General features: G+C 49.0%; 1 protein-coding gene across 1 annotated transcript in view; it reads left to right on the top strand.

The window, feature by feature from the left end:
- Positions 1-21,166, top strand: part of Mamld1 (mastermind like domain containing 1) — a 109,797-nt gene that overhangs the window by 52,513 nt on the left and 36,118 nt on the right. Inside the window, exons 2-3 of the mRNA XM_023706290.1 lie at positions 2,609-2,767; positions 16,880-18,658. Of these exons, the coding sequence (XP_023562058.1) occupies positions 2,672-2,767; positions 16,880-18,658 (1,875 nt within the window). The 5' untranslated portion in view covers positions 2,609-2,671. The remainder of the gene's footprint in view (positions 1-2,608; positions 2,768-16,879; positions 18,659-21,166) is intronic.

Genomic DNA, 21,166 nt, shown 5'->3' with positions numbered 1-21,166 from the left:
TATTAGACACTACTAAATTCTTTGAATCTGGTGTCAATATTTTACTACTTTTAATGAAGTATGGAAACCATACCATTCCTTCCACCCCTTTACCTCTCTCTGTTTCTCATGAAATTATGTTACAACCATATGAGACTATGTTAAAATTGGCATCTCAACCATCAAACATAATTTAGAAAACTCAAGCATAGAGAAAAATCAAGTCATATGAGTTTTATATGTCTGCTTTTCTTCTTCCATGATGGTACTCAAAGCTTCTTTCATTGTTTTCTATTTGGAGAGCTCCCTTTAAGCATTATCATGATATAGATCTGCTGTTGTCAAGTTCTCTCAGTTCCCCTTCATCCTTCGTCTAAGAATGTGTTCATTTCCTTCCACAGCTAAAGTGTAAGATTCTCTTTTCTGACCACTTGAAAACCATTGACTCCCTTCCTTCTAGCCTCCGTGGTTATTGATGAGCTATCTGCTGTGATTTCAACTAGTTTCCTCCATAGGTAGCATCATTTCTCTCGCCCTGCTTTCCAGCTTGTGTCTTCACATTTCAGGAGTTTGACTGAAATGGGTCTTGAAGTAGATTGTTTTCAATTTATACTTTTTGAGCTTCACTTGACTTCTTGAGGTTCCAGGTTTATATCTTTTGCCAAATTTGAGAAGTTTTTAATCATTATTTATTTGAGTGTTTTTTCAGTTCTATTTGCTCTCTTTCTGTCCCTACTGGAATTTCAACTCTGTGACTCTCAAGTCTTTTGGTTCTAATTCTATTGTCCCTACATTTGTTTAATTGTTTCCAGAATACTTTGTCTCTGAAATTCAGCTTGGATAATTTTCATTGTTTTATCTTACTTCTTTCCTGTGTCTTTTCCTTCTTACCTTTAGAGCCTATCCACTGAGTTGGTTTCAATTATTGTATTTGGAGTTCTAAACGTTCCATTTGGTTTTTCTTCATATTTTTTCTTCTTTGCTGAAAATTCTCATTTCTTGGCTGAGACATTCCCTATTTTTTGTTTGAATGAAACACGGTTGTAGTTTTTGGTGAAAGTATTTAAGTGATTACTATTTTTAAATCCATGTCACATAATTCTAATATCTGTGTCATCTTGGTGACACATCTGCTGATAATATTTTTCATTCAATTTTAGGTCTTCCTAGTTCTTGGTATTATGAATGCTTTTTATTGAAATCTTGACATTTGAATGTTACATTATAAAACTGGTTGACTTCCTCTGACATTGAAGGGGAAGCCATCTTATTTCTGTCTAGTAGGTATGGAAGTCCGGGTTCCCCATTTAACCTCCACTGACATCAAGGGGATGGGGCTCATCATTACTGCTAAACAAGAGTGAAAGTTCTGGGCAGCATCACTCCAGTGGGGAAGAGAGGAAAGGCCTCTCTACTGCCAAGTGGAATTGGAGTCTAAGCCCCTGGCTTGGTCCTTGCTAGTGGGACCAAATGCCCTGCAGTGTTTTATCTGGTGTTTAGCTGGACTAGAGCAGTTTTGTCTAAACGTTTTCTCTCTTGCTAGCCTGTCTCTTTCTTGGTCTTCTGGCTAGAAACAGTAGGCTTTTGTTGAGATCTTTCTGTCTGTGCCCATTGGCATTCTGAGTTAATGGTTCTTTTAGCTTCATGTCTGGAATACATGAGACAAAAGAAAGTCTAGGGAACTCACCAGTGCATTTTTTCTCAGTTCCCAAGTCCTGATCGAGCCTAACTTTTCTCTGCCTTTCAGGGTATTCTATTTGTTCTATGTATAACACTAAGAGATGTTAATTGTATGCAGTGGGGGATGGGGAAAGGCACTTATCTGTGTTTCCAGAAGTGGAAGTTTGGACATTAAGATTTTAGATCCTGCTACTGAACTGCAAAGAAGGTGTATGGTAAATAAAACTGTATATATATATGCCTTAGCATAGCTCTTATTTCACACCTGCCTCATGAAAAACAGACAGGAAGGACAGCTTTCCCTGGGTTTTCACGTCTGCTCATCCACTGTGGAGTGCATAAGCGGGTGTAGCGTGGCCATAGTTTGCTGTGTCTCCTGTAAGGCAGAACACCAGTTCCATGAGAGCCTTCCAACAGCCACGGTCGTCTTCTAGTGTCAGCCAGGCCTTGAATTGTGCGTCTTTTCACTGAGTTGGTGCTGGTAAGACCAGAATTGGTGTTTCATCGTTCGATGGATCCCCAGCCTGACTCTAGTAAAGCTGAAGGATCCCTAAGCAATCAGGGATGCAACTGCCATGTTTTGCCTATATGGGAACTGCATTTCAGAAACAAGAAAAGTCTTTCTCTGGATCTGAGTATATACCACATAAAAGCAAAGCGAGACCCAGGAACCGCACTGCTCAGCTACCTGCCCAGTGGCATTTGGTCCTATCAGACTGTTCGTCTACCACCTCTCTGCTCTTCCGTTTGCTGTGCCAACTGCCCCCCAGCAGTGCCCCTCATCTGTGGGAGTGGTGCTACTCAATGAGGGCGGTGGGGTAGGGAGAGAGATGGGGAAAGGAATGTGTCTGACTGCACACAAACTTTCCCCAAGAGTGAAAGTCTCATTCACGGGGTCAGTGGTCTCATCTTTGTATCTGAAAGACAGTATACTTTTTGTCTCCTTAAGCCCTGTGTCTAGGTCGTTTGGGAAGCGCCTTGGAGAGTCAAGAATAAAATTGCAGGTCAAACAATGGATGACTGGAAAAGTCGGCTTGTAATCAAGAGCATGCTTCCCCATTTCGCCATGGTGGGAAATCGTCAGGAGCCCAGAAAGCTCCAGGAATCGGTCAGAAAATGGGCTATGGAGGGCGGGGGGTCGAATGCTTCTGATCTTAAACTTAAACGTGAGCTATGTTATTGAAAGGTCTCTGTGCAAACGCGCTGGTGAGTGACCAGGCCAAAGGAGAAGGCACATGAAACTGATGTAACAAAATCTAGGAAATGAGCTGGCCTGCCCCTCGAGGGCTTCTGAAAGAGCTGCAGTTGTACTCCAGGCCTTGATCTGCATTCCCAGTCCACCCCTTCAATGAGAAAATTGAGGAAGTTCTTACCCTTTCTCTTAGTAGAAGCCAGCCAGAATGGCAAGCCCTAGGTGCACTGCATTCACGTCCCAGTGTGTCTGAGATCAAGAAGCCAGTTAGTACGGCACAGACAAGGATTCCCATTCACCTCTCTGGCCCTAGTGTCCTTCCTAAAATTCATTTAACACTACTGCTTTCTTCTCTACAAATCCAAGTGTCTGAAGTTCAGTACTGGCAAATCTAGTGGTAGCTCTAGGGGCCAGCATGACGATGGAAAAGGCCATGAGAAACATTGGTTTGCTGCATTTGACAAGAAAAGCCTGAAACATCACCAGTCTACCAAAATTAGCCTGGTTAGCAGGAGGCGCAGCAAACACAATGGCTGTTATCTCAGGATATTTGGCCCTCTGAGGAGTGGCTTGCTTAATCTCTGAAATTAATAGAACAGAGAGGAAATGGCTCTTATAGAGCCATGGGCCTGTTTCCTTCCTGTTCATAGAACTAGAAGCCCTGGCTTCTGAGGTAATGCCATTTCACATAACCAGAGGGCCTGCCTTCTCCACTCCCCAGGGCAGTTCACTTTCTGTTTATCTCAGTGTTTGTGTATGTGCACAGGTGTGTGTGTGGATGACATTGATTGGATCATGATTCTCTCTTATCCCCTCCCTGTCAACAGTGGACTAAGGATGTGCTATCAAGTGAAGCATGGTGACATTTCCAAAGCTTTATTAACTAGGGTCCCAGGTCTCACAGAAATGGCAGTGAGATGGGGTGGCAATGAGGGAGTGACTACTGAGCCAGCAACTTATACTCCAAACGGCCAGCCCCAAGTCAGGCACGTTCAGGGAAGTTATGGCCTCCATCCCAGTGATGCTTTTGATTTTGTGCTTCCCTTTCATGGCCAGTAATTGAGTCTACAAGGGAACGCCTCTGGGAGCATCCCAGAGTCCATGTTGAATTTTGATGTAACTTGAAATGCTTCCTTTGTTTCCCACATTTCCATGCACCTGGGTCACATCTTGGAGAAAAACAGGGGGGAGTTGTATGTGCAAGGTCTTGTTCCCCTACTCATTACCCACTCTACCAACACTCTTAGAGAAAGTGTGACTGGTAAGTAAGTGCTTTGGCCGAGACCAACATAGGCCGAACTGCATGTATTCTGGGAGGCCCTGGGCTCTGAGGCCTCGGGAGCAGCCATCTATGCCCTCACTCTAAAAAGCTGTCACTGCTCATGCCACTTACAGGTTTAGCATCTCCTGCCAGATGGCCTCCAGTGCCCTTAGTAAGCCTTGCCAAGACTTCACGTCCATTGCTTCAAGTCACACTTTGGACTTGGTAGGAGTCAGCCCTGCGTCCTCTTCCATGCCATACCTTGGTCACCGCCCTTGGCTTGGAGCGCTGTGGCTATTCTCCAAATACCAAGCTGTCCTAGAAGACCAAGGATTCGCTCCAGTTGAGGGAAATCCAAAAATAGATGCCTCACACTCAGAAAACAGCTCCTCAGATGAATCTTCTTCACAGTTGAAACTGCATCTGTCCTCTTGGAAGCCACATATGGTCTTGGAAAGGGATGACATTGAGAGAGCCCACTCATTGCCCGGGCCTGCCAGGTGCTCCTTGCCACTGTCACTGAGCAGCCAGGGCAGTGGCAGCACTTAGTGTGGCAGGATTGCAGCTGAATTTTAGTAGTTGGTCAGTCTCCATAGTGTCAGGAGGACACCCCATGATCACACCAAATTGCGCTGCACACTAAGGATCTCAACAGCTGGGTGTTTACAGATGGAGAACAGAGACTGTCAGATTAAAAGCGGACTTGCCTGTGAGTTCACCAAGAAGCCTGTTGTCCAAATAAGTTACTGCAGGGCCCGGAATGCCAGCAGCAGAAGGAGATCTTTGCGGGAGCTGGGCTTGCATTTCCTGCCTCGGGCCTTAGCTAGGTCTCAGATGTCTCCATTGTTTGTTCTCATTCTGATGTTCTATAACATACAGGATGACTCCATGCACCCTGGTCCCAGGAAACCATGGGCATCTGGAAGCACACTGCTTCCACCCCTCCGCCTTGTCCTGAAGGCAGCCATAACATGGAATTCTGCTTCAGGCACTCAACTTGACTTTTTCTCTTGTTCCTTTCGCAAAAGCAATCTAACAAAACACCCATGACTCAAAGCAAAGTTTTAAAATTCAGTCAGTCCCAGAGGAGAGTTCTTTTTAAAGAGGTCCACCCTCTGCCCATGGGCCATCCTCTGCCCCCTGTGAGAACAAGTTCCAATGAGCTAGAAGTGAGAATAGTCACATTTATTGAGCACTGACTAGGTGCTAGGCATTTAGCCAAGCGTTCGAGGGATGCTACCTCCTCTAACCTTCATGAGAGGAAGCTACCATCATTATCTCCAGGAAAATGAGGCTCAGAAAGGTCAAGCAACAGGAGCAAAGTCACAAGTGTAAGCAGTGGTGCACTTCAGAGCCCACTCTCCTCACTACCACACTCTGCTGTGTCTTAGATCCAAACCTGTTGAGGACCAAATGTAGAAGGCAGTAGTCCTCCTAACAAGCCTAGCACATGCCATTTTAGAACCATTTGTTCATTCACTCAGGAACACAATTGCTTAATGACTCTTGTGAAAGGAGTTAAAAAGGAGTTTTGCCTTTTGAACATGTAAGCACCTATCCAAGGTTAGTAACACATCCAGTCTCCACAGTTCAAGTTTTCACAGGAGACATAGCAGTTGGTCCTTCCCTTGGAGGTTAAGATGTTGACGCCTTTCCCAGGTCTGTAGATCAATTGGCTGCTAGTGTGAGCTACCCAGAGGCATTCCCTTTGCACATTGGTGGTGTCAGGGGACTCAGTACACATGGCACATGTCATCTCCGTGTTAGTCTCCATCCCGCTGGAAGGTGCAAAGATTACTTTCAACCCTGAGCAGCCACCTGTTTATTCCATTTATAAGGCAGATCTGGGACAAAAATAGAAAAGTTAAAGGCATTACATGAACCATTGGAGAAAAAAAAAGGTGCTGTACTCTGATTATTTTCTGTGTTCAGCCACTTAACCTCACTAAATGACTCACTCTGAAGGTTACAGTGAGTTGGCACGCCCAGTCATTGGAAGTTTGCCAACCACTCTATGGCTGGAAGGGCAGGGATAGTCTTATCATTCTCCTTCTTTATGGATTAAGACAATGTGACCTAAGAAATTCAGTGACTTACAGAAGGATGACCATGAGGAAGGTGAGGAACTATATGGAGGATTTCCATTTGGGAGATCCGCAAGCTCAGTGTGCTTTCCACGCACAGAATGATCAAAATCAATCTGTAGCTAGTCTCCTTCTCCCCTCTAAAAGCAAGTAGCTCTGAGGCAGGAAGAGAGCAGAGCTCTGCCCTCAGTGTAACAGTATGTACATATCTGAATGGTCACAAAAATACTAACCCCATTCCATCTGTCCCTCTTCTTTCGACTGGTGGCCTTAGAAAAGCCTAACTGGAATGTCTATTCGCCTCCTCCCATGCTGCATGATCTGTTCAGGAAGGAGAGCTCAGATTGGGCTGTGCATACCTCTTAGTGAGACTTTGACCAAGTCGCTTCTCCTTCCTATGCAGAGTCCAGTGCAGTCTTGCAGGCTGTCTTTCTCTGGCCTCTTGCCTCATTTTCAGAGCCCCTTCTGCATCCGGGAGTTCAGTCTGAGTTCAGATTGTTCCTGGGCTTCCTTCACTAGGAATACACGTGTTGTGCTCTGAAGGCCATGCTGGTGGTGGAGGGACTGAATGGTGGAGTGGCTCTCCTGAGCAAGGTGCTTTGTGTGTGTTACCTCATTCACTCCAAAGAAGAGGCTGACCGTCAGGGAGAACAGGGGCTTTCCCAGTGTCACAGGGTAGGAAGCTGTACATTTGGATCTCACACCCAGTGGCCTGCCTCCAGAGCTCCTCCCATTCTGCTGCTTCCCTTTCCTGAATTAGGGCTCATGCACCCGTGGGGCCTTCTGTGGGCCATGCACAACTCTGGGTGCTCAGGCAAAACTGAGATCCAGCTTTCGTAGAGCTTTCGCTCCCAGGGAAGCCACAGCTCACAGCCAGGCAGACTGGAAGCATCTTCCTTTCACTGCACTGGTTCACTGGAGCCTTCTGACCAGCATCATGTACTGTCCAGTTTGCAGAAAGACAGGCATGGACAGCCAGCTAGGAACTACTGGGACCTCTGGAAGTCATGTGGAAGCCCAGGTTCAAAGGCTGGTTTCTTTGCCAGTATCCCCTGCATTTGTAGGTGGAAGTCTGGCCCCATGAAGGGAATCGCCCATATATGAGCCCCATTGGGTCCCAGGGAGCAGTTAATCAAGGAGGCATCTGTCCCTGCCACTTACTGAGCTCTTAATGTGAGCTCTGGGCCTCAGTCTGCCCACCTCAGTCTGAGAAGTGGACCTCAGAGCTGTCCTCCTTGCCTACGTCAGGGTGTCTGGGATGATGATGAACGAGAGGTAGATAGGACATTTTCTAGACCTCACAGGGTCTGACTGCTGTTAGCGCTCCTTTCAGGGATCAGAGATTGGCATTGGCTTGGAATGTTTTCTCATTGGAAAGGCAATGGGGAATGTGTCCTTGGAGCTCAGGTAGAAATACAGAGGACTCCTCAGGATGCTGCAGTCTCCTCAGCAGCCTCACTGCACCGAGGTGAGCTGGATTTATGGTGCAGCTCTGAGCATTCTGGGTCAAGGCCCGCAGTGCGTATGTGCCTTGCTATTTTGGGGATCCTCCCCATGGAGCACGCAGCTGTTCGCTCCCTTTGCTGCCCCCTCCTTCTGCAGCAAGGGCCCTTTCCGGTTATAGATGCCCGTCCAGGGTGGGAAGCCTTGCCTGCAGACAGCTCTCTTGCAGGATACAACAGGGCTTGGCATCTGGGTCCCACCTGGGGAACTCAGTTCGGGAAACTGCAGTCCTTTAGAAGGGGAGGATGCTGGAAAAGGAGTTGCACTTGGCAGCTGGTTTCTGTGGGCATCTAGTAGCTCAGCACTGCCTATTTCTGAACCTCTGAGAGCCCACTCTGGCCTTGTCTATACTGTGTTCCCACCTACCCCCACCCCAGTTGCCTTCACACAAGGCCCAAGGTGATAGGTGTCCTGAAGTGGGACTCCCAAGAGTGAAAAAGAGATCTTTATAGACGCCCGGGGCTAGAGCAGCAAGAGAGCGCAGCCAGGCTGGGATCGGGCTCCACGCTCTCCTAGGGAGCTGCAGACCTGGGCCTCGTTCCACACTCAGGACTGGCCTCTTGCCCTGCCTCAGCTCCCCCAGCTGGAAAACCAGTCTTTTTACAGGTAGATATTTGGGTCATAAGCTGCCCCTGGGTTGCTGCGTTCCACATTTCTGGGGGTGGGGAAGCATGCGCTTCCCAGGTTTGGACTACAGATTTTGATTTCTGCGGTGGATACAGATAAATGTGTCAAAACCCTCCTCCCCCACTTGCCCTTCCTCCCCTCCCTTCCTTCCTTTGTCTCCCTTCTCCTGTCTCCCTGCTCCCTTCTTACCCACAGTTATCTCCCAAATCCTCAAGTTAGGAAGGCAGGCCTGAATCACAGGCCATGGGATTGACCACTGAAGGCCCAGACCCAAGGCCCGTCATGGCTACCCCTGTCTGGGCCCCTCTTGCCTTCCTCCTGGGCACAGGCTCACCTTTGTCCACCTCCTTCCAGTGCCACAGGGCACAGTTACCTGCCCAATTCCCACCCAGAGCTCTTTCTGCGCTTCTGTGGCCCCCAGAGCTGTCCACTGGCCTGGGCACATCCTCACTGCCTCACTTCCCCGCCCGAGAACTCCTCTTCTGCCCCTGCAGCTCGGCCTCCACATCTGGTGCATAGCAAGTGTGCAACAAGTGGGGATTGCACTGCCTCAGCCTGACCAGAAAGCCCCTTAAAAACATGTGAAGCCATCTCATTTGTTGGACACAGAAACCAGTGTCACACAAGTGAGAAAGGGCGCACTGAAGTCTCTGGGCTACTTAGTGAATTCATTTGCCAGTGACTTTCTCATTGCGGAGATCCAATGAGACATAGCACTCAGCACTTAAAGAGGAAAGGGTTCTGTTGGCTCACGGTGTAGACATATCCAGCCATAGACAGTGGGTTCTGAGACAGGGCCACAGGGCAGAGGGAAGGAGTAAAGGAGGGCCATAGGCCAGCCACGCCCCGGACTGCCCCACCTGCAGCGTCACAATGAGCTCTGAGCTTCTCAGTGCATTCACGCACTCACGGGTACCATGACCCCATGGGCCAGTCACCTCCCAAGGCCCCACCCAAGAGCCCATGAGGCTTTGGGAAGACATCTAGATGTAAACCATAGCGCCATTATTTTCTGAAAAGTGACTGTCTGGAGACTTTACCCTGGAAATGGGAAAAGATCAGAATGACTTCTAGAGTAGCATTTTCTCTAGTGAGTAATTCCAATCCACGATGCCAGTTGAAAGCCCTGGTACCTAGGCTAGGTGCTTGGGGATACAGAGATGGGTAGGGGAGACAGCTGTAGCCTTCAGAGAGAAACACTGTGAGGTGCACAATACACAGCCTCGTGTGGCAGCCTCCGGGTGGGCCAGAGCACGTGGGATGGGGATAGAAGAGGTACAAGGTGAGAGCTTGGAAGGCTTGAGGCAGCAGGGCGTGCTCCAATGCACTGCACAAAATGCAAGTTAGCCAACAGTGCAGGTAGCCGAAAGAGCACGGCCCCAGAGAATCCAGGCTGCTCCCTGGAACCTGCGGGGGGCTGGCCATTGAAAGTGTTGTGCGTGGGTGGAGTCTAGCCCTTGGGACTGCTGCATACCCTGGAGAATTCAGAAGTGCTTACCTAGCTGGTGCTAGGCGGAAGCTCTCAAAAGGTCATGTGTGCTCTGTCCTGGAAGCACTAGGCCAGCACGGTCCCCTTGCAGGCCTGGAAGGGCACTTCAGCAAGACTTTATTCCTCAGGGAAGAGGCTCAGCTCTCACTCCGGGTCAGGGCGACAAAACACGGGCTCAGAAGACCCTGCGGCCCACAGGCTGCTTTGGTACTTACAGTTGTGTTAGCACACAACCCTGCCTGGCCATGAGCACGCTAGCTACCACATATGCAGAGTTCAGAGTCACAGTGGGAAGGCATTACATGGCTCACAGGCTCTCAGTCACCATCTGGGCCCATTCGGAAAATGTTGGCTAAGCATGATGCAGGTCACTGGCAAAGTCGTTCACCACCACCACCCTGCCCCCGCACTCACACACCAGGCCATTGGTTCCCCTAGCCAATGGTACTACCTTTAGTGCCACTTAAGGTAGTGCCACAGGGCCTCACACCACCCCATGGGTCCCTCTCCATCCCGTGCCAAGCTGGCCCTGCCGCCTCCACCCCAGCCCTGGATCTCAGCCTTCTCAGGAGTGCTTGCCTCTGCACCTGCTCCTTTGCCTTCCTGTAGCATTCATTTCTGCTCCCGTTGGCATCCAAAGACTCTGCACAAACACCGGGCCATCACTGTCTGCGTCAGCCCTCCTTCCGTGGCTTTGCAGTACAGACAGAGTACAACCCAAGCCGTCCAGTGATACTCAGGCCTTCTCTGAGCTCTCGGCTGCTCCCTAGGGTGCTGCACTCCCTGGGGGAGTGGGTCATAGGCCTGCCCCGAGGGCCTCTGCGCATGGCCCTCCTGCAGGGGAGGACTCCTACTCCTTCCCTCTGCTTGGCATCTCCTGCCCCACACATGTGCACTGCCGCTCTCTGTGGCTGCCTCTGCTTCTTGAAGAAGCTTAGGGTGCTGGTCGGCGTTAGCGTTAGGGCTGCGCGGGAGCTGGCAGAGAAGTTGACCATCCGCCTTGCTCCCTTTTTCCCTCAGGTCAGGCCTTTAGGACTCAGCCGAAAGGAAGAACTTGGCCTCCAGAAAGCCAGTTCCCAAACCCCAATGCCCGCTCCCTGAAGAGCCGGCCTCACACAGCCCAGTGTACAGTAACTAACTACTCACTGTGTTTTTTTATTACTATTTTAGTCACATAACATCTAAGGAACTGAAATTGCCTTACCCTTTCCTGTAGTTAGAGCTGACATAAAATTACTTATTAGCAGCACATTAACAAACATAAATCTCCCACGTTTTCCCTAGTAATTCAGCTTCAATTTCCCAGATAAGGAACAGAAGTGTGAATGACCGCAAGCAGCCACACTGATTTGAGATTTCTGTTAATAACACACTCAGAATGAGTCCTTCGTCCGACCCAGTCCATGGCATTGCTTACTGAGTGGCTTTGTAAGAAGCAAACACTGCAGGAATAGTGCCTGCGCCATCTCCCCCATCGTCAATGTCTTTCTACCACCACCACCTCTATCTCCATCGCCTCCACTTCTGCCACGGCCGCCACAGCACATTACCATTTCTACCATCATAACTACCACAGTGACTCTGATGACCTCTGCCACTCCTGTCCACTGCCTCCTCTACCCTCACCACCTCCACCATGTGCACTACTACCTCCACTCCTACCATCACCGTGGCAGTCTCTGCCACCATGCTTGTCACCATCAGCATTACTTTGATCATCACTACTGTCACCATCACATATACCGCCACCAGTTCTCTCTCTCTCTCTCTCTCTCTCTCTCTCTCTCTCTCTCTCTGTCTCTCTCTCTCTTTCTTTCTCTCTGTATCTCTCTCTGTATCTCTCCGTTATATGACATTTTACATGACAGGAATCACAGACACTGTCCCTATATAGTGAAACAAATGCATTTTTCCCATGGTCATTGTTTCCAGTACTCTCGTGACCGGGTATTTTGGAGATACTGGAATGCCAGCATATGTTTGGGGCCAAAATTGAATATGAAAGAGTAATATCCCCAAATGCACACTCTGTAAAAAAAGATAACTTTTGAGAAGAGATTTTACACTTCATCAAATGAGATGCTAAGGATCTCCTTTCAATAGCATATTCTTATTGCATTTTATTGTGATTTGGTTTACAAAAGTGAGTCTTGCACACAGCTGTTCAGGAGCAGAGCCAATGACTAATGGCGGATCTGCCTTGAATGGAAAATGCTGCTGAGCAAACTATGTTGACAGCTATTTTAGGACCACCAAGCATGTGTTTGCATTTTCAGGAGTGGAAGGAGAGATAATATTTATTTGGTATCTAACACCATGCCAGGCACTATGCTAACTTTACATTTCTAAGCCCATGTAATCATTATACAAACTTGTTGAAGGAGCTGTCTGTTTCCCCACGTTGAAGGTAAGCATACAGGTTCAGAAGGGGGAAAATAACTTGCCTGAACTCACTAAAAACGTAGTAGTGGCGTTTTAACTAACTAAGCGTTTGGCCCTGCCCGCAACCCTCTCACCACCCCACACTTCTGTGTTCTGCCAGTGGAATTTGGTGTCCAGAAGGTTCTTTATTATCAAATTAGACCACTCACCTGCCTACAAAACTCTAATGTGCACAGAGTGTCTGGTGGTTCAGCGAGACACACAGCAGCGAATCCTGCCACGTGAGGGCACATTCAGAGCTCTGCAGGGAAATGGGCCAGACCAGAGGGCCAGGAAGTTCCTGGAAGCCAAGCTACCTTCACGTACGTAGTAACAGGCACAACAGGAGCTTCAATCTCTGAGGCCACTGCTTCCTATTGGCACTAGCCTGACAGGTGTGCTTTGGAAAGGTCTGAGACATGTACATCAGTCCCTACAGAAGCAAATCCAAATGCTACTACTGCAACCCGGTGGCAGGCTTTTATCTTCTAAGAGTCTAAGCATGCAGAGCACATGTCCCTGCCTCTCCCTGGTGCCCCAGAACAGCCTCTGACTTCACTTAGCAAAGGCTGACTTACTGGACACCCCATGCCCGTGGATGCTCCCTGGGCATCCTTGTCTTCTTACCTTCCTACACAATAGGAAGTGTGCAGACCTTTTGCTGGCCTTTTATTGGTGTCCACGTTAAACTCCCAGCAAAGATGTCCCAAATTAGGCCTTTCTTACAGGCTGCCAGATCTCTTTGTTCTTTATTTCCTTTTGCTCATTTTGTGAACTTGTAGTCTTCTAATCTGTACCTTTTCTAAGAAATCTTTCTTTGCCCTTTTTGTTATTCTAGAGGAAAACTATAGAAGGGGAATCATTGCCGTATGTCATTGTTCAGACAGAGCCAGAAATGCTGTTTATTTCAGAGCTGAACTTAGCCCCAGTCAGAAGGGTGGCCTTTGTGTTCTCATTACGTAGGGGGTGGGGAGCCATCACATGTGCTGGGATGCATTCTAATGAATGTTTATGAGGCCATGGGGATCACATTGGTGGCTTTGTCCGCCTGATTATGAAATGGGGCTCTGCAGGCATTTGTATAGGGAGAGGAAGTAATTAATTTCTAAAAGATACCACGTTATTCCTCCTCCCTCCTCCCGCACTTCCTACCACCAAAAGCAGGACCAGTGAGGGAACTGACTAGGAGTCGAGACACCTGAAGTCTAATGCCCTCATCCTTTAATTGACTACAAAAAACAAAACGCAAATCCCGGCCCCTTCCGTTTTCTCCGGGAAGAGAGGGTTTCAATCTGCTCACTAGAAGTCCTATCAGTAACCTCTGCTGTACCCACTGCCATGGTGAGAGGGCAGGATCATGTGCAGGATGGGGCCTGAAGGCAGCGGGGTGTAGCTGGCAGCTGGGACTAACAGCTGGCTGTCACTGAGACTGGAACACGGTGTGGCTGTTAAGCAGCAATGTTCAGAAAGGACTGGAAGCTTGCGAGGGATCACTGTGAGAAGAAGTCAATGCAGAGCATGGAGCTGTCTTGATACATAGCCTTGATCTCAAACTGTGGCTGTGGGGTTTAATTGCAAACACATGGCTCAGGCAGGCAGAACATGAGCAACAGCATCCCTGGCCCGGGTGGCCTGACAGAGGTACCAGTGGGACAGGGGGTGTGAGGACAACCCAGCCATCCTCTCACATCATACAACAAGGACAACAAATCAACAAGTCTCACATAACAAATCATGAGACTGTAAAAGGAGGCACAGAAGCCTTTATTTAAGGGCAAAACTCATAAGGTTCTCACATCGGGCTAACTGTAGAGAGCTCCTACCATCAAATTCCAAACGTGGAGCCTCTGGCAAAGGGGATCCATTTAAACCTACTAAGAAAAGAAAGTCCTCTGCCCAGACAGAAGCCTAGTTGAAGACCACTAGAGGGACATTCCTGGGGACAGCAAGGGGAGACTGTCCATCCTTGGGGACCTCCCTGAAATGTGTATTGTGATGAGCACCAGCAGCTGCCCTGATCCAGACTTGGCATAGCAAAGGTGGCACCTGCTCCAGCAAGTTGCACCCCACCAGCATAAGATGATCCTTGGTACTCCAAGGAGATGTCGCAAGGGCTGATTTGTTACAAGGAGCCAGCTGCTTTCTTGCTTTAGAGCTAAGTGGGGCCCATTTGTATGGATGGCGTTGGTGGGTGCTAGTGGCCCCTAACACAACCTTTAGTGTCTAGTGGTCATGCCCTGCCTTCCCCACTCCCTGCCACCTTAGACATCAGAACAGCACACTGGGTCCAACCATTGTCAGCTCAGTATCCCTGCAGCAGATCCTTGTATAAAACCCACACTCAGTCAACCCTGATTAGTCCATTTCACATATTTCTGGATTTCGTATATCAGATTTCTTTGGATTCTTTGGGGAATATAGAGAGGACCAACAAGTATCACTTTGGGACCCACTCACTTGTTTTGAGGCTGCTCTGTAACTGACTGAATGAATGGCCCAATCTCCCTAAGCTCAAAGTCCTTTGTGGCCATTTGTCCATGGACCCACTCAGCTTCTCTTTACTGTTCACCTCCTGTCGGGCAAATATTTGATGAGCTTCTCCCTAGACAGCTCAAGGAGCCCGTGGCTGCTGCCCTCATCCAGGCCCCTGGGTAGGAAAGTGGGCACAAAGGATGGCCAAGGCCTCTCCTTGTGTCTACGCTGTCCCTTCCCACCTTTTCCTGCCAGGTCCAAGTGGTGAGACCTCAGATGCATTTGGTGGCAGGGCTGCCCTTGTTCGAGTTATGTGCACCTCTCCCTTGAGGTGGTGAGCCCTTCGGGTGGGGTGAAGCGATGTCCTACTGTGCGGATGGATTGAGGCCACTGAGTGGTCATGGAGGGGCCCTGCATTTGACCTGGGAAACTGCTGGAAAATCTTGCCCCCTGGGGCTTAGGGGCGCATCATTAAGCAGAAGGGACTGGAGTCTCTGGCCCCTCCCACATTGTCTTACTGATACCAAGTACCACAAAGTCTGCCCCATTTCACTCAATAGAGCAGAAACAGGAGAAAGATTACAATTATCCTCCTTTTGCACATGAAGAATCCGGGGCTCAGACAGGCTAAACGGCAAAGCCAAGACGTAGTTGTATCTTCCCAAAGACTAGGGTCCTACCATATGCTGCCTGTACCCACACCCTGGGCTGGTGGTTTTCAACCTGCATGTCCATTTAGAATCAGCCACAGGGTGCACCCAAACTCCTGGAGGATCAAACTAAAGCAGGTGATATTTTATGGGAGGTCCCTGGATCTTAGATATGTCCAAGTGATTTTGCTGTACACCAAGGCCTGAGACATGCAGCCCTAGATGGTCTACTGTGAGCTTCACTTAGCCATGACAGTCATTGACCCTTAGGTTGACACCAGAGAATCAGCACTCTGTGCCCTAAGAAAATTTCCAAAGCTGAAAGAGTAGTTTGTATGGGCAAAAGTGTTTTAAGAGAATTATATCTGTTCACCTGTTGGCTTTCAAATGATGTCTCAGTACTGTCTTCCTTTTCTTATGTTGATCATTCCCACACATCCTCTGTTCCTTTCTCCCTTTCACTGCTGACCACCAAGCTGTGGCCAGTAACATGACAGCCATGGAGCAGTGTACAAAGCGGTGAAGAGTGGCACAGACTGCATTCCCGGTGGCTTTACTTTGTTCCCAAAGGCCATGCTTTCACACACAGTGGGCAACGCTCCCCAGGTACAGCGCTCACAGCATGGTCTTTTCCTGCTGTTTGATAGCTCTCCAACCTTAGGATGCATCTGCAGAGAGGAAGTTTTTACTTAAATAACTTGATACTTGCGGCTTTTGATTGCATGTCCTCATTAAAAAAAAATACAGAAAGGTAGAGAATAGAAAAGGTATTTTCCATTCATCCCCAAGAGAGGACTATTCAAAACGCTTGGGTATACAGTTTTCCAAGTTATTTTTGTATGTACACAAGCAATGCGTGCAAGTGTGTGTGTGCGTGTGTGTGCGTGTGTGTGTGTGTGTGTGAACATTAATGGAACAATGACTACAATTACTGTTCTGAAATCTGTATTTCCCTAAGCAATACACCTGCTCGAGAGCACACAGCCAGATCAACCGCATTCCTGTTGAATTCTGTTTTATTCATGCAGCCTGATGCATTTGACCAAGACAGCCAGCGTGAAAGCTCAACATCTGTATTACCGCTTTTTCTTGCTTGAATTTGGGATATCTGTAAACAAGAACTGGAAATATTCATGTTGAGCGACTCTGCTCTTGAACGCCTGCCTTTGGCAGCAAGTTCATTTAGTGATGCTGGCACAGTTTCACCGAATTGTTTTCTAAGTGGGCAAAGAATATCCTTTGCATGACTCTCTGTCCTGTTTAGTATACAGACACTATAGCACCTTATTTGAAAAGTAACAAGACTATCTAAATGAGGCATAGTAGCAAAGAAACAAACATCTTTTTCTCAAAAATAGGCTGTATTTTATAGTTTTGACAACTAGAAGTCTTTCAGCTGAGGTCTGTTTTATCTTGCAGGTTTCCTGTTCATTAGCATTAATGTGCCAAGCCTTTATAAAAATCTCTCCCCCGCTTCTCTCTCCCTCTCTCTCTCACTCTGCTTTTTCTTTCCTCTTTCAGCCACAGGGAACCATTAAGAGGAGACAGGAAGGAGATGACTTCCAATTTCCAGGCATGGCTGATGGAGGTTACCCTAATAAAATTAAGAGGCCCTGCCTTGAAGATGTCACCCTCCAGATGGGCCCAGGTGCCCATCCCAGTACCCTCTGTGCAGAGTTGCAGGTCCCCGCGTTAACGATGGCTCCTAGCTCTGCCACGATGGGAGCATCTGGCCAGTCCTTCCTACTCGAGCACAATCCCATGAATGGCAGTGTGACAGGGTCTCCATATGGGGTGCAACCAGCTCCAGAAATGGGGCTGAAAGGGCCCAGCATTCCTTACTACGAGAAAATGAACAGCATGCCGGCTGTAGACCAGGAGCTTCAAGACCTGCTGGAGGAGTTAACCAAAATTCAGGAACCTTCTCTGAGTGAACTAGATCTGGAAAAGATCCTGGGGAGCAAACCAGAAGAGCCACTGGTCTTACACCATACACAGACACCCGTAGAGACACCGCCCAAGCTTCCGGTGCAGATGCCACCATTAGAGGGCCTGGATTCTGGCAAGGAGTTCGCTTCTAGTTGCAGCCAAGTGACTGGCGTGTCCCTGCCAATGCTGCCCTCCTCCACAGGGGTCGGCTATTCGATTCCTTCTACCAGTAAGCAGAGGGCATCACCCAGTTCCTCAACAGCACAGGCCAAGAACCAGGCCATGCTCCCTGTTGCTTTGCCCCCACTACCGGTGCCTCAGTGGCATCATGCCCACCAGCTGAAAGCACTGGCAGCCAGCAAGCAGGGATCTGCTACGAAGCAGCAAGGCCCTAGCCCCACTTGGTCTGGCCTGCCCCCTCCAGGCCTCTCCCCTCCTTACCGCCCAGTGCCATCGCCACACCCACCACCGCCACCACCTTTCAGCCCTCAGAGCTTTATGGTATCCTGCATGTCATCCAGCAGCTCATCGAGTAGCACTTTGCAAGGCTCACCCAATGCCTTACTCTCCAGCATGGCATCTAGCAGCCATGCCACCCTTGGGCCCACCTTGCCCTACACTCCTGAGAAGCTCCCAAGCCCAGCTCTCAACCAGCAGCCACAGTTCAGCCCCCAGAGCTCCATCCTTGCCAACCTGGTGTCCTCTTCCATCAAAAGCCCCCAAGGGCACCTGATGTCTGCTCTGCCCACCAGCAACCCAGGGCCATCCCCACCCTATTGCCCAGAGAAGCTGTCCAGCCCAGGTTTGCCACAGCAGTCCTTCACCCCCCAGTACTCCCTCATCCGGAGCCTCACTCCCACCAGTAGTCTGCTGAGCCAGCAGCAACAGCAGCAGCAGCAGCAGCAGCAACAGCAGCAGCAGCAGCAGCAACAGCAGCAGCAGCAGCAGCAGCAGCAGCAACAGCAGCAGCAAGCAAATGCCATCTTTAAGCCCATGACCAGCAACTCCTCCAAAACCCTGAGCATGCTCATGCAGCAGGGGCTAGCCAGCTCCAGCCCAGAAGCCCCTGAGCCATTTACCTTTGCCAACACCAAGCCCTTGTCCCATTTCACTTCTGAGCCAACCCCCCAGAAGATGCCCTCCATGCCTGCTACCTCTAGGCAGCCTTCCCTCCTCCACTACCTGCAGCAACCAATGCCAGCACAGGCCTCATCAGCCACTGCCTCCTCCACTGCCACTGCCACTTTGCAGCTGCAACCACAGCCACAGCAGCAGCCTGAGCATTCGTTCCTCTTGCAGCAAATGATGCAGCAACCCCAGCGCTTTCAGCGACCAGTGGCCTGCGAGTCCATGACCACTCTGCCCAGACAGGTAAGACAATTTTGTCTCTGGTGGTGTCCTCCTTTGCTTGGGAAATCATACCTAGGTTGTATGCCATGGATACCTGGCTTCAGAGGGCAAATCCAGGCTATTGTCCTCTTTCAAACTGGACTGGATTCTGGAAAAGTCTATGTGAGTCAGCTAATTGTGTGTGGTTAAAGCAATTTTCATGAGGCCAAAGCTATGGTTGCAGTGCCCGTTCAGGTCACCTAATTCCCCTGGGAGGAATGTTGCACCCACAAGCCACTCCCAAGGGAAGGAGCTTGGAGGACAAGTCAGGACTGCACAGAAATGGACTGTGTTCCCCTGCATTGAGCCAGGTAGCAAGACTCATGAAGCCTTCATAGAATGTAAGGAAATTGCATGGAAGTGCTTGAGTCTTCTCCTTCCTGGTATAAGGATGAGCGCTTAGCTTTCCACAAATTCCATAGCAGCCTTTTGCTGAGCAACTTCAGCATGCCATTCATCACTGTGTTGGATGCTGAGGCAGATTCTAAAAGGAAATACACACACTTGGAAGGTACTCTTCTCGTCCCCATTTTTCAAACAGAGAAAGTGAGGTTTGGAGAGTTGCAATGACTTGCCCAGAGTCACATGGTTAGCAAGTGATGGAGCAAGAATTTAAAGCCAGGAAGTCTCACTGCAGAGCCTACGCTCTTCTCAAGAGTCCTCTTCACTCTGCCTTCTCTCACTGCTTCATCTCCCACAGTCACGTCAGTCATTAGATGCAGCTGACATTCCTCGGCAGCACCTCTCACAGTTCCTACTGTTCACTGCTCTGATCCTTGTTTGTATTTGTTAGCTATTGCTGTGTAACTAGTTACCCCAGAGCCCCAACTTGCATCCACATACCTGCATTAGCTCAGTTTCTGCAGGTCGGGAATCCTGGTGTCGCTTAGCTGGGCCTCCTGGCTCAGAGTGTCACAGAAGGCTGCAGTCCTCACAAGGCTCTGTGGGGAAGGATCTACTTCTAAACACACTCAGGTGGCAGTTGGCAGGAGACAGCTCTTTCAGGCTGGTGAATTGAGCCCATAGCTCCTCTGGCACTACTGCTCCCCCCTTGGTCACTTGCCACATGACCATCACAGAGCATCTCATGACATGACATCTGGCCTCACCCAAGCAGGTGAGGTGGTTCTCCCAACAAGCCCCAGGAGCAGGGATGTAGACAGGAGCATCCCAACAAGTTAAAAGTCACAGTCCTTATAGCCTAGTCCATGTCTTCTTCAATAGATGGTGGCCACAATACTTGCAGGCAGGGCTCCATGGGCACTGTGTCACAGCTCAGCCTGCTGTAAGTCTGTTAGTCTTGATCTTCCTTTTCACTGTTGTAGCCTTGCCCAAGTCTAGCCCCTCTTAATTAATTGGGTGAAATCATGCAGTTGACCCTTAACTGATTCCCCCCAGTGAATCGACCATTGCTCTACGAGTTGCCTGGCTAACTCAGTGATCCCACTGTGTTCCACACTTTCTCAGAAGTTCCTGAAAGGCCATAGCCTGTCCCTACCAACCTCCTTAGACTAAAAGGTGGTGGGGCCCAGCTTTGAACTTGCTTTCTACAACCTTCAAGTGCTTGAAGCAGGTGATCCACTCTGTGCAGACGTAGCCTTTAGCCCCTCTGCTCCTTACACCTGACTTCCCTTCCTCCCATTTCTCTTCTTCCAGTCCAACTCCATAAGGCTGGGGTACCATTCTCTCCAAAAAGCATTCCCCTGCCCGCCCTCACTACTTCTGCTTCCGTATTCCCACACTGCCTCCCTGTTGTGGAGCTAGTTGGTTAGGGGCCTGGCCCAAGAGAAGCACCTGTTGGGGGCTGACCTCTTATTCCAAGATGACCATGGTAATGTCCTAGAAAGAGATTTTTTTGTTGAGATCTAATGGAGTCTAACCAAGCAGAGTGCTTGGCTCCTGGAAATTGGTCATTTGATAGATATGAACAGCAGGCAGAGTTCCCGAGAGGATAGCCGGGCTGAGTGGCATGATGACAGACACGGCAGGCAGGCAGGACAGGACAGGAGCTTGAGCCCTTGTGTGCAGTGCAAGAGTGCTGTGCTTGCATTTCACTGTAGGGCTGATGTTATCTGTTTGCTTGGGCTTCTGCAGATATCTTGGTAGAGCCACCAGGTCTCTCTCACCAGGACCATGGCCCTCGCCCCAGGCATATTTCACCATCTAATATTGGGGCCTTTGTGTTCTGTTTCTTCTGCAATTGGGCATAGGTGAGGGCCTGGCAATGTTGCCCCAGGGCCACCTCAGCTGGCTCCGAGAAAGAATTCGTTTTTTCCCCCATAATTTTATTGAGAAACAAATAACAATGAGACAGTTTCAAACCAAATTGGTAGGACAGTTTCAATAATTAACACATTGCATACTCTCTTCCTAGTGGTTAATTGCTGTACAAGATGTGGACTTGATATCCTATTTACAAACACTATTAGAACAAATCCCTCTATTCATTAAGAGAATGTAACTATATATCTATCCTAACCACTTTGAATG

This window comes from Octodon degus, unplaced genomic scaffold (genome assembly GCF_000260255.1).
Source record: "Octodon degus isolate 3935 unplaced genomic scaffold, OctDeg1.0 scaffold00249, whole genome shotgun sequence".
NCBI lineage: Eukaryota > Metazoa > Chordata > Mammalia > Rodentia > Octodontidae > Octodon > Octodon degus.
This window is presented reverse-complemented; position numbering and strand designations above follow the sequence as displayed.